General features: G+C 46.7%; 3 protein-coding genes across 3 annotated transcripts; 2 read left to right on the top strand and 1 right to left on the bottom strand.

The window, feature by feature from the left end:
* Positions 1-122: 122 nt before the first annotated feature.
* Positions 123-1,261, top strand: med6 (mediator complex subunit MED6; the record flags this gene model as incomplete). The annotated part of the gene is made up of 3 exons (XM_016739910.1): positions 123-213; positions 269-630; positions 701-1,261. The coding sequence occupies 3 exons, from the start codon at positions 123-125 to the stop codon at positions 1,259-1,261; spliced, it is 1,014 nt and encodes a 337-aa protein (XP_016596604.1).
* Positions 1,262-3,789: 2,528 nt separating this feature from the next.
* PEX2_026340 (fungal specific transcription factor domain-containing protein) lies at positions 3,790-5,800 on the top strand (the record flags this gene model as incomplete). Its single annotated transcript, XM_016739909.1, has 4 exons — positions 3,790-3,865; positions 3,924-4,429; positions 4,504-5,516; positions 5,584-5,800. 4 exons carry the CDS (start codon positions 3,790-3,792, stop codon positions 5,798-5,800), a joined length of 1,812 nt encoding a protein of 603 aa, XP_016596603.1.
* Positions 5,801-6,458: 658 nt separating this feature from the next.
* Positions 6,459-10,813, bottom strand: PEX2_026330 (CDR ABC transporter; the record flags this gene model as incomplete). Its single annotated transcript, XM_016739908.1, has 3 exons — positions 6,459-7,862; positions 7,963-10,719; positions 10,787-10,813. 3 exons carry the CDS (start codon positions 10,811-10,813, stop codon positions 6,459-6,461), a joined length of 4,188 nt encoding a protein of 1,395 aa, XP_016596602.1.
* Between the last annotated feature and the right edge of the window lie 1,027 nt (positions 10,814-11,840).

Below are 11,840 nucleotides of genomic sequence, written 5' to 3'. Positions count from 1 at the left end.
CGCAGCTTCAAGTTCCGACCTGTGTCTTTCCTTTGAACTTCTTGCGCAATTTTCAAAAATAAAAGCTTGTCGCGAGCGTTGATAGACCGGAGTCGCCTCAGTATATCATTCCAGACTCGCAAATGGCGAGCCAAGATGCCTCAATGGAGGAGATCCTCTGGCGGTCTCCCCCGCACGTCCAGATGATGGGGGGATTCCTTCATTCCAACAACAGTGAGTTGCAGACCCTACCACCCCTAGACCTGATATTAATTTTCTCGTCAATTAGTTCTGTTCTATTTTGCAGAGTCCCCTTTCTTTGATTCGACCTCCAACAACGCCTCGCTCGCCATCCAAGCCAACTACAACGATGCCTTCCGTCATTTCGTTGAGACGCGCGAAGCATTCGAAGCCCGACTGAAGACAATGCAGGGTCTGGAGTTCATTGTGTCATATGACCCCCTCCAAGCCGCCGCGCAGACAGACAACCGCTTCGCCCACGAGCCGTCCAATATCTGGGTGATCCGCAAGCAGAACCGGCGGAAGAGGAGCGGCATGGACGACGAGGTGACCGTGATATCTACATACTTCATTGTCGGCGACTGCATCTACATGGCTCCTTCAGTTGCGAGTGTAGTGGGCAACCGAATTGTACGTATTTTCTCAGAACCCACCAACTACTTTAAGACAAATATTCTAATAAATCTTTCCCACCCCCCAGCTATCAGCCGTCACATCCCTAACCCAACTCATGAAATCCGCCGCAACATTACCAACATTTACCGCCTCCCACGGACACACCTACTTGCCACCGGGAGTCCGTAGCAAAGAACCTGCTGGAACCAGCCAAGCCTCCCAGAGCAAAGAAGCAACACCCATGCCAGACGCATCCTTCCCAACGACCGAATCCTCCCAATCAACCAGTAAATCCACCCTGGGAGGCTCAACCACAGGCTCCAATTACCAAGATACGCGCAGTCTAGCCGAGTCATTCAGCCTACTCACGCGCTACGGTGATGAATTCATGGACGAGAGCCCTCTCGTCGGCGAACCAGGCTCGTTCATCTTATCGAGAACTGGCGCCGAGACTACTGCATCGGCCGTCAAGGGTGCGCCGAAAATTGCTGCTAATGTGGCGGCGACTGGTATGCCTTCTGCCCTGCCTGCCAGGGCGTCAACGCCGCAGGTGCGCGTCGACACACCCGGTAAGGCTTCTGAGAAGAGTTCGCCGCCTAGCTCTGGTGATAAGGGAAAGAGGAAGAAGAGTCGGATCGTTAGCTGAGTTGCTTTGATACCATTTATTCTGTTGCATCTCTAGGCGTTTGGGGTTGGGCATAGCATTTACGGGAACTAGGGCTGGCTATCAGCTCATTTTGACATATACCTCTTGGCCTGACTGAGTTCACTTATTATCTCTCCGAACACTTAAACGTTGTAGCTCATCTTTTTTTTGGGGGGGGGGAACAAGGGTTGATTCTCATGGATTCTTGACACTGCTGCTGTCCTTTACAACTAGAACGCCTATCACACTTCCATATTATGCTTCGACCTTCTTAGGAGACAAATTGACATCAGAAGTACATTCATCATCTCGAGATAATTTTACAATACAAGATCATATCGAACATCTTCCTCGGGCACTAAGCTCCATGGATAGTTGTATGTAGCAGAATGAACCAGGGCGCAGGCTTTGATTGCCACATCAAAACATTCCCAGAACCTTTGCTTGGTGAGAGAGTGCGATTGATTTGGCCACTATAAACCCATCAAATTATTATCCAAATGACCTGTCAGAAATGCTTGAACTGACGACTCGACATACCACTTCGCAAGTGGTATTGTCACATTTAGGGCTAGGCGACAGGGAAAAAAGGAGAAGCAACAAACTCCTCCACTTCAGGGAACTATCTCCAGCCTCAGTCTCATTGGCTCTAGGCCTCGTAGTCTCCGGCGATTGCACAGCCAAGTCGTTGAGCTAGTTATCCCAGCTCTTTCTTCAGAGAATGGGAGCCAGCATGCTAAGAAACAGTTGCATTTTTTCCCCTTACAGAACTTCAGCCTTTTCGTCATTGAGTAGAACATGCAGGAGTATTTGATATAGAGAAAAGTGGAAAGCAGAGAAGGAATACAGAGGTGCAGCAAAAGATAGAAAGAAGAATATCAAAAGTAAGGCTGAATGTATCAGAGCCTTGTAAACAAACCGAGCTACTGTATTTGATCACTGTCTTTGTAGGCTCTGCATTGTGATAGAACCCGATTTGATGGTACCAAGAGAAGAGAATGTGCACCGACATCAAGGTACTCCACGGTCGTGTGAAGATACTGGCCAACATAAATGCCTTCCAAGAGTAGGCCATTAGAGGGCTATTCTCGTAGAACAAGGAGGGGGGCATGTTTCTTCTTCAATCCCCATGTCCAGATTATCGGATTCTGAACCGATAGAGCCCACTACCAGCGTAGCAGTATTGAAAGTGACAGAGGTACCCGAAGGATCAGAGGCAGAAGGAGCTACAGCATTTGCAGCCGTGGCAAAACCAGGAGATAAGGGACTGGGCATCAGTATCTTGGGCCAGTCAAAGAGCTGCAAAGAAGAAGTCATGTTCAAAGCCTAGCACAAATTGCATAGGTTGTCAGTAATCATTCGCCAAAGAAAATAATGAGGGAGACCCTGGATCGAGATCACTGATCAGACATCCATGTTCACCCTTCTGATGCCCATGCCACCCACCTTTTGCACTGGAAAAGCTTCATGTTCTCACTATTCACTAATCGGTATAGGGATCCATCAATTGTATATTTAGAGACAGAAAATATAGATATAGATATTTACTGGGAACAAGAAGACTCTGGAAGAAGCTCTATAGGTACATATGGAGAAGAGGGGCTATTTATAAAGGCGATAAGACACTATATATAGTCTAAGCGCAAGCAATAGAGGTCGCGTGATTTACCTCTCAACACAAACATATATACAATCAGAAATATGCATCACAAATTAGGCCTTTCTCCACCTTCTTCTGCCGTCTATGTATGAAACTGATAAGGCGGGCAAATATATATTGAGAAAAATACCGAAAAGACTCCCAACAAGCCGTCGCAACGCCGCATAAGCGGACCACCATATTGCGGAAATACAGTAACTCGAGTGTCGTTACCCTGAGTAGTACCAGAGACATTCGAGGGATATCTCGGTCTACCCAACGCATCTTCTAACAGTAAATTCAGGTCTAGATAGAGCGTATACCTTGGCATATCCGGCAAATTATATCGAACCGAGATCCCAAAAACAGAAATAGTCTCAAGGTAAATCGAGGGATAGGTAGGGTGTTAGCCCTTCCCTTCCAAGATCCCTAGACTGAGTGTAAAATAGATTTGTCAGCCCTATATTAAGCTAATCATGTGACGTCATTTGATACATCGTTCATACATCGTTTGGATTTTCAGCTGTTTCTAAGAATTCAATAGATGTTCGTTGTCGGTTTATTTTGCGTCAAAACAGCCCCCCACATTCTTTTTTATCAAATGCAGGACGCCCTACCGGCAAATAGTAACCGCATTAATCGTGCCTGCGAACTATGCCGGCGTAGGAAAGTCAAATGTGACGGCGACCAGCCCTGCAGTGCATGTATAGAGCGCAATATCAGTTCTTGCATTTATCGCCAGTACGATCGTCGGCCTTCTAGAAAGAGGTTTCCTTTAGCCTCATCAGCTCGGAACTACCAAAATGGCGTGAACACCAAGTCTTCCAGCCCACATGGCCCAATTTCAGGAGCCAGTGCTTTGACTCCGCAACTTCAACATGATCATGAAATGTTAAAGATGCAACGAGAACTTCGAGCGGGTATTGGAGTGTCCAACACGAAAACCGGGTCTTTTCAGTTCTACGGTATCGAATTAGCAGACTGGTCCTTGTGGGATGTGCTATTAACTTTTCGGAACTTTAGGGCCCTCATCTCACATATGCTTCATCCAGAGGATACATCAGCGACTGAAGTCGCGCACACGTGAAACCCTACTTGATCAACAGAACGGCCCCGTTCCGGATGGGCTAGAGAAATGGGGCATACACCATTTCTTATTTGCTTGTGAAAGCGAATTCTCCCCATTCTCGGCCCCGGTCAGTAACGCGTGCTTGCCCAGAGAAACAGGATATGGCTTCATCAACTCTTTCTTTCATATCATTCACCCCCAAATCCCGTTGCTTAATCAGTCAGAGGTTACCCAGCTGTGGGACGGTGTCTGGGAGGCACCCACTCCGGGAAAACCAGGCAAAGGCAGAGATGTTTTGTTCATGGTTTTAGCACTTGGGGCTAAAATATCACCTCGTGGCTCAGAGCGTGCTGCAGATTATCTGGACAAATGGGCTGAATATCTCTGGGCGCACTCCAACAACTATAGCGCTCTCTTCCAAGAATCGAGCCTCAAAGGCACGCATTTCTTGTTGCTAAAGGTTGGTTCCACCTTGACTGGCTTTGCGATAGTAACGAATATGTACTGATCAGGTGTATGATCTGGTCTTTCTAGGCAATGTTTGCGTTACATTCCATGAGACCAAATGATGTGTATTTGTATACGGGCCACGCAGCCCGTAGTGTTCTTACTCTTGGTCTCAATCGGGGTCAGGTCGCCAACGGCAGCAGTCTATCCATGCATCGTCTCCGCACAACCTTCTGGACAGTGTATTCGCACGAAAGGATGTCTGCTTTCTTTACCGGACGCCCATCTAGCATCTCGGATCGCCATATCGACGTCGCCCACCTCGAAGATTCTCCCCTCATTGATCATGTCTCACTGAGTGGAAATTCCTTGGATAAAACGGCACCAATCATAAACTGTGCATTTATCCGAGCAACGGCGGAAATTGCGAAGATTGTCGAGACTGTGTCCACGGATGTTTTCTCCCTCGCCAGCGTCTCGACGAACGGATATTCCGTCAAGACAGCAGAGACCATCAACACATGCGATAAAGCATTGAACGTCATTTTAGGACATCTACCGGAATATCTCCAATTCCCTGATCCCAATCGCGCTATTGGTAAGGACTGGCAGGAAATTCAACGCACACACCTCGGCCTCACTTATCATTTGACAAAATTGATGATGCATCGACCAGCTCTCGTCCTTATAACATTGCACAGTCACTCAGGAGAGCAATCTCCCAATATGCCGAGTCTACAAAAGTCAATTGACACCGCCATTTCCTCGGCCAAATGCATTGTCGATTTGACTCATCAAGCCATCTCCACTCGCATCCCGGTCATCCAAAACGACGCTTCAATTGCGAGCTTCATCATGTCCGCATGTGTTACGCTACTATACAACGTCATAGAGCCGAGCGTAACTTCTACCTATGCCAAGGAAATTTTCAGTCACGTTGAGCGTGCCATACATTGTCTAGATAAGATGGAGCACGTTGGACCTACGACTGGTAAGGCACTGAGCGTGGATGTGATGAAATGCGCCAAGGATGCCTTGATGTTATCAAATAGTGATATTCGTTTTGATCACACGATGATTGATGAATTTCCCTGGCTAAAGTATGTTATCTCTAACTCCCAACCTGTTGCTCCTTTGACATTGCATGCTGACGCTCTGGATTTACAGTTACGGCTCAGAGCCAATCGACGATCAAAACCTGACTGGTGATGTTGAACATCCCCTAAATTTTGACGCGCAAATGGCCGAAATGCCTTCACATGACGGTGATCTCAACCCAAATGTAAATGACCTGATACCTGCTGATATTTCCGGCATGAATGGTTTATCGTATTGGTTAAATGGCAATTTCTTCGATTTTGGTATCCCAGAAAATCTCAATTGAAAATGCCATTTGGTTGGAGAAGACGAGTTTGATAAAAGATTATTGATATGACTAGAAATATTATTAGACTGTGGAAACCACTGGGATCTCTGTCTCTGCCTAGGACTGGCCAGTCTATATTGTCTTCTGTCACCTTCTCAAAACAAGCATACTCGGCTGTTTATACACCCTCTGTAAGACTTTAATAATCCGATCCATGTTCTCGGATGATAGTAGGGAGGTTATGCTAGGATTTGTACTAACTTGTTTCTACTTGTTCTTTCCAGATAGTCTTTCCAGATGGTCTTCTTGGTATACAAAGGCGGTTAAAAAAATAAACCGTGAAGAGGACATTTCTATGTATAATCAGGGTCTGACAAAATCTGGCAGTACGACAATGTATGGCATGGCGCAATGATCTATATTTCTCTAAAATGACAAGAATCTCAACGAATAATCTACCTAAGCATACTATGCAATATTATGTAAGACTCGCAATTAGCGGTCACATATTTTCTAAGTAAAACACCCTATATTCAACCATCCATGGATGTATTCAATCATGCCCCAAACCCCAAGATGCTGCCAAGTATTAATTTTCTGCATTATACCAATCACAATTTCCATTGTCAACATGACTTCCCCCATGACATATCATGCAGCGAAGTAGGTGTGGATCTTACGGGGTGACTCGGGCACGGCGCTGTAGTCTCCCCTTATTCCACCACATGACGATGTACAGTAGAACAATATTAGTGATGCAAAATCCCAAAAAGACTGCCCAGTCCCGCCACTTATCAGAATAGTGAAAGCTCAGGGTTTCTAAATAATCATCACCCACTGAGTACTGACAGTACTGACAGTTCGTCGAGGAGTTCTCATCCATAAGATAACCCGCACTGTGACTGATAAAACGACCCGCGTACTCCCCACATGTCTGGCCGGGAGGAGGATCAAATTCGACGAACTCATCAGGACCACAATTTACACGGAGACCATGCAAGGCACTTGAAACACTTCCTCCAAAGAAGTATCGCATGGGGTCTACCCAAAACAACCAAGGACGGTAGAAGTCATTCAGGTAATCTTTGGGGGTCAGAACTCCCGAGAAGACCATTAAAATGCACCAGATCAGCGAGTTCGCATGACCACTCATTGTTCCGTTCGGAAACAGCGCAGCAAGGAGCTGGCTATATGTTGTGCCAAAAACCGCGAGAAGGAGCCAGATGAAATAGAAGTAGCCTGTGGCGGTTGTCGTAGTGGGGAGGCCGATTGTCCAATACGTAGCCAAAAAAACGAGGGTATAGGTGCCGATTTGCCATGGCAGCTCAACTGCGACGCAGGCAGATACCAGAGCCTTCCAATCGTATATTCCGTTCTTCTCGCGGGCTGTGAAAATGGCCCATTTCTCAAACCACACGTTCTGAAGATCTGCGCATGACGCTGGAATAATCCATGCAAGAAGAAGAATTGCAACCATATAGTTCTGAAGTCCTTGCTGAGTGTCCTTCGTTTTGAAAAATGCAAACGCAATGAACATCTCGATGAAGAGGGCTTTCCAAATGCGACTGAAGTTGTAAGATCCATTTCGCCAGACTGAAATCCAATGACGCTTCGTGACCTCCAGGGTTTGTGCATAGAGAGGTAATGCGTATCCACCCTGGTTTGTGTCGAGACCATCGGCAAGGAACGAATTTGCGAGACTGTCATCACTTTGAAGTTCAGATACAACTTCGTCAAGTGCCTTGCGCTCTTCCGACTCGTTCCATATTTCTGACCAGGGATGCGAGTCGACACCCTGTGAGGAAATCAAAGAGATGATAAATTCAGCAGGGTTATCGTTTGCGGCGATGACAGCACCGTTTTTCTGGAAGTATTCGACAACATTGGCTGAATTTTCACCCGTCTCGCCAGCAAAAACGGTCCGTCCTCCAGGCGCAAGAAGAAGGATGCGATCGAACATATTGAACAACACGCCGGATGGCTGATGAATTGTGCAAATGATGGGAATACCTTGTTGGGCCACTCGACGAAGAAACACAATCAAGGAATAAGCGGCTTGGCTATCAAGGCCTGATGTAGGCTATGGTGAAAGTCACATGGGTCAGTTCTTGTCATGCAGGAATTCAAGAGGGAGAGACCAAATTCATACCCAAAGGTAGATATTCCAGGGGATAACTTACTTCGTCAAGAAACAGCAACGCAGACGGACGAGCTGCCAATTCAACTCCAATGGTTATTCTTTTCCGTTCTTCCACAGATAATTTCCCGTCACCGGGCGTTCCAATAAGCGCATCTGCGATAGACTCCATATCCAGGGTATTGATGACATTTTCAACATACGCCATCTTTTCGCTATCGGGGATGGTTGCCGGCTGTCTCATACGAGCGGAAAACTGGAGCGCTTCGCGAACGGTAGCCAAAGGCTCGTGAACATCTTGTTGCATAACGAAACCACAGGACCGAGGGAACGTGGGACCCAAAGGCTTTCCATTAATTCTCAGCTCTTCTTCGACACGTCCACTGCTATTCCGTTGGGCGAGGGTGTCGAGAAGAGTTGTTTTGCCCGCACCAGATGCACCCATCAGAGCAGTTAGTTGGCCAGGCTTGACATAGCCACTGATGCTTCGAAGTAACTGCTTTTCCTCGCCATTGACGTTCACGTAGTAGCTTAAATCTTTGAATGAAAAGATTGAACCGTGGGGTTTACTGCTGACTTGATCGATAGGCTCATTTTCATCGTTCTGAACCGTCGAAATGCTTGACGAATGGGACAACGTATTGGAGTTCCTTTCAACATCATCACTCGGCGTTGCATGCCGGGCCAGAGAAGGTGACTTTGATTTCTTGAACACTCGAGAATGGGAACCGCTGGTTTCCCGGGTCATGATGGTGAGTCCTAACCCGGCCAACAACGTGTACAAAAACCATAGGACCAAAAGAATACCAAAATTGCGCCATAGATTCCCACGAGAGAACGCGAACTGCTGGGTCATATATGTCGTACCAGATACCGATCGATGGCCTTTCTCGCTTCCCACAATGCTGCAGGTTTGATATCGCAAGTCATCGTATCCACTGCCAGTTGGCACCATCTGGGATTCAGGACAAGTCAGGTCGATCCCTGAAAACTCGTTTGCAATCAGCGCCTCGAGTGCCCAGGGTGAAGGTGCAATTCGTCGTATCCAGGATCCCCACCGAAGCTGTGTCGGTCTCGTCGGGGAATAGCCAGACCAAAGAAGATTTACAGGAACCGCACTACCAGCTAGAAGCAGGGCAACGGATATGTTAGGGGACCAGGCGCCCAACATTCGAAACATGCTTTGTATAGCGGAATAATAAGTAAAGACAATCAGGATAAATATCCAAACGGCAGAGGCTGTCTTTACCAGGCCGATAGTGAAATAATAACAGCAGGTGAAGAGAAGACATTGAATGAACGCCACTGGGATATCCGCCAAAGCTTGCGCAATGACAAGTGCTGCCGGCCGAAGAAAGCCGTATTTGGCTTGCTTAAGGAGCACGTCGCGGGATTTCACAGTGGCTGTTGCTTCTGCCATGCCGACCAAACAGAAATAAATCAAAGAAAAAAACAACGCACAGCTTCTTTCGAAAGAGCCAGTGGCATCTTTCGGGGCCATGTAGTAGGAAGAACCATTGATGAGAGCGTTGGCCAGGTTGAATGCAATGAGCGCGTAGAATGTTCGACGCTCGCCCCAAAGCAGTTGGTAGTGGCGGCGAAGTGTCACCCAGACCTGCTTGAACAATGGTGTTGGGGCAGCCGTTTTTCCAAGAGTCCATTTGGATCTCAATTCCTGCACGCTTTGAGCAAAGCTAGTAATGGTATTTTGATCTTGCACCACTGTCGTGCGATATCTTTCCATTTCATCCAGGAGTTTTCGATATTGAGTGCTGTTGCGGAAGGCATGTGCCATTTCGACCGGAGTGAGAGGGACAAAAGAGGCCTTGTGCTTTTCACGGATCAATCGCTCGGCTGTCGAGGTCACGGAGGTCAAAAAGTCGGGGGTTGTCTGCCTGTTACGGCATTCGAATCCAAGGTCAATAAAATACTGCTTCGCGTCGGATGTTAACCCATAAAAGATCATTTGACCTTCATAGAGTACCATGACCCTGTCGAAGCACTCCTGGTAAATTTTCTCCGAGACTTGATAGATGGATACGGCGTTGGACATTCCGGAACTCTTGGAGACAGATCGGAGGGTACGCAAGAACTGGGTGGCCGATGAGCTATCCAAGCCACGGATAGGATTGTCCCATGATCCAAACGCTGGGTTGACAGCAAGAGCCTCCCCCAGAGTGATGCGTTTTCTCTCGCCCCCTGACAATCCACGAATAAACGCATCACCCACGATCGTGTCTTTCGTATGCATCATTCCCATGGCAGACAAGGTTGCGTCTGTCATCTCCTCAGAAAAAGCGGCATCGTCTCTCTGCTCGGATGCAGGCTTGCGAAGGCGAAGAGCGAAGCCAAGTGTGTCTTTCACTTTGAGAGTTGGAAAATGGATATCCTCTTCGCCCACGTATATGACCTCTGAAGGAAATTTATCGAGCATCTCTTTTGATTCTAGACCAGCGTAGGACACCATACCGCGCACGTCCTGGAAAGACTCGCGATTGTTGGCCAGGACTTTCAAGGCAGTTGAGCAGCCGGACCCTGGTCGACCCAGCACCAACAAAGTCTCACCGGGGAAAAGAACTCCTGATACATTCTCTAAGATCTTAGTTGATGCAGAGGCTTTTCTCGTGAAAAGTTTCGAGAATGGCCACTTTGCAATTTTGAACAGCAGTGCTGGCAAATTCGAAATGCCATCCGCTCCTGACGATGAACCAAGCACTGTCACATTCTCATAGACAATGCCCAATGACCGGCCAGATGGGCGATAAATGAGCGAAGGGGATTTCTCCGTGAGGACCTCATCCTGCATTTCGATTTAGCAATTAGACTTTCTGCTCTTCTGGGGTTGTCAACATATAAAGACCACTTACTTTGAGAGCATTCTCTGGGTCTCCCATGATTGAACTCACGATTCGAATTGAGTTTGTGTAGTTACTAACCAACTATATATACTTCAACGGTCGTATGAATTATTTAACATTTTCCCATGCCACAGAAAAAAAAAAAAGGAGAAGGGTCTCACACAATGACGCAGTAATATATATATCCGACATTGCTTACAATCTTCCGCGAGAAAACGTAACCTACAGCTACGTGAACTCCGTGTAGAAGCCAGAGGCGCCTGGAGTAGGAAAACCTCAGATATATTCCGTGAGCCAATCACAGTCCGAGTTGACTTCCGTCTACGGATCAAACCCGGAAGTCAACTCGACATCTGATTGGTTCGGCTCAGAATTGGCATTTTGAGTTTCAACTTTACATTGATCTAACTGCCTTCGCTTATCAATTCATGAGCTCAATCTCGGATACATATTATTCAGTCGGATGTAATTTGGAAGGAAAGTCAAAGAATGATTGACGAAGCACATTTAAAACCATTACATTTCCCTCAAAGTGACCATAATTCAAATGGTTAGAGTAGTCAGCCACGTATGCGGCCTCTAATCTTGTCTACCTAGCTCAAGATGATGAGAAGGACGTTATATGTAACATAATATCCCGATGTATCTTTGGGGGCCCTTTTTAAATGTCTTTTGGAAGTATTTTTGGACCTCTCTTTAGATATCTTTTCTCTCGGCTTCGGATGTCCCCTATGCATCCCAGATTTCATCTGCTTGCAATTCATAATCGAGTAGAAAATGATAATGGGCAATACTTGTAATTCACAAAGCTCGTTTCCTCAAAATTCACCGAACCATATCTTGAACTATTTGGAAGGTGGAAACCAAGGGCATACATGGATATCTCAAGGTTTGGTAAACATCCTCCTTCCAACGTTCTTGCCAGTTAGCTTGGACATATGGACACCAGTAGCTCTTTCCCCCTTCGAAAAAGCAAAAACCTGCCTAATCAAGTTCAAGCTTCTTTTGGGACAAGTACGGATCTTCAGCAACTTAGAACCTTTTGTGACCCAGAACCACATAT

Source organism: Penicillium expansum (genome assembly GCF_000769745.1).
Source record: "Penicillium expansum strain MD-8 chromosome Unknown contig69, whole genome shotgun sequence".
NCBI lineage: Eukaryota > Fungi > Ascomycota > Eurotiomycetes > Eurotiales > Aspergillaceae > Penicillium > Penicillium expansum.
The sequence above is the reverse complement of the archived record's forward strand: the minus strand, read 5'-3'. Positions and strand labels throughout refer to the sequence as shown.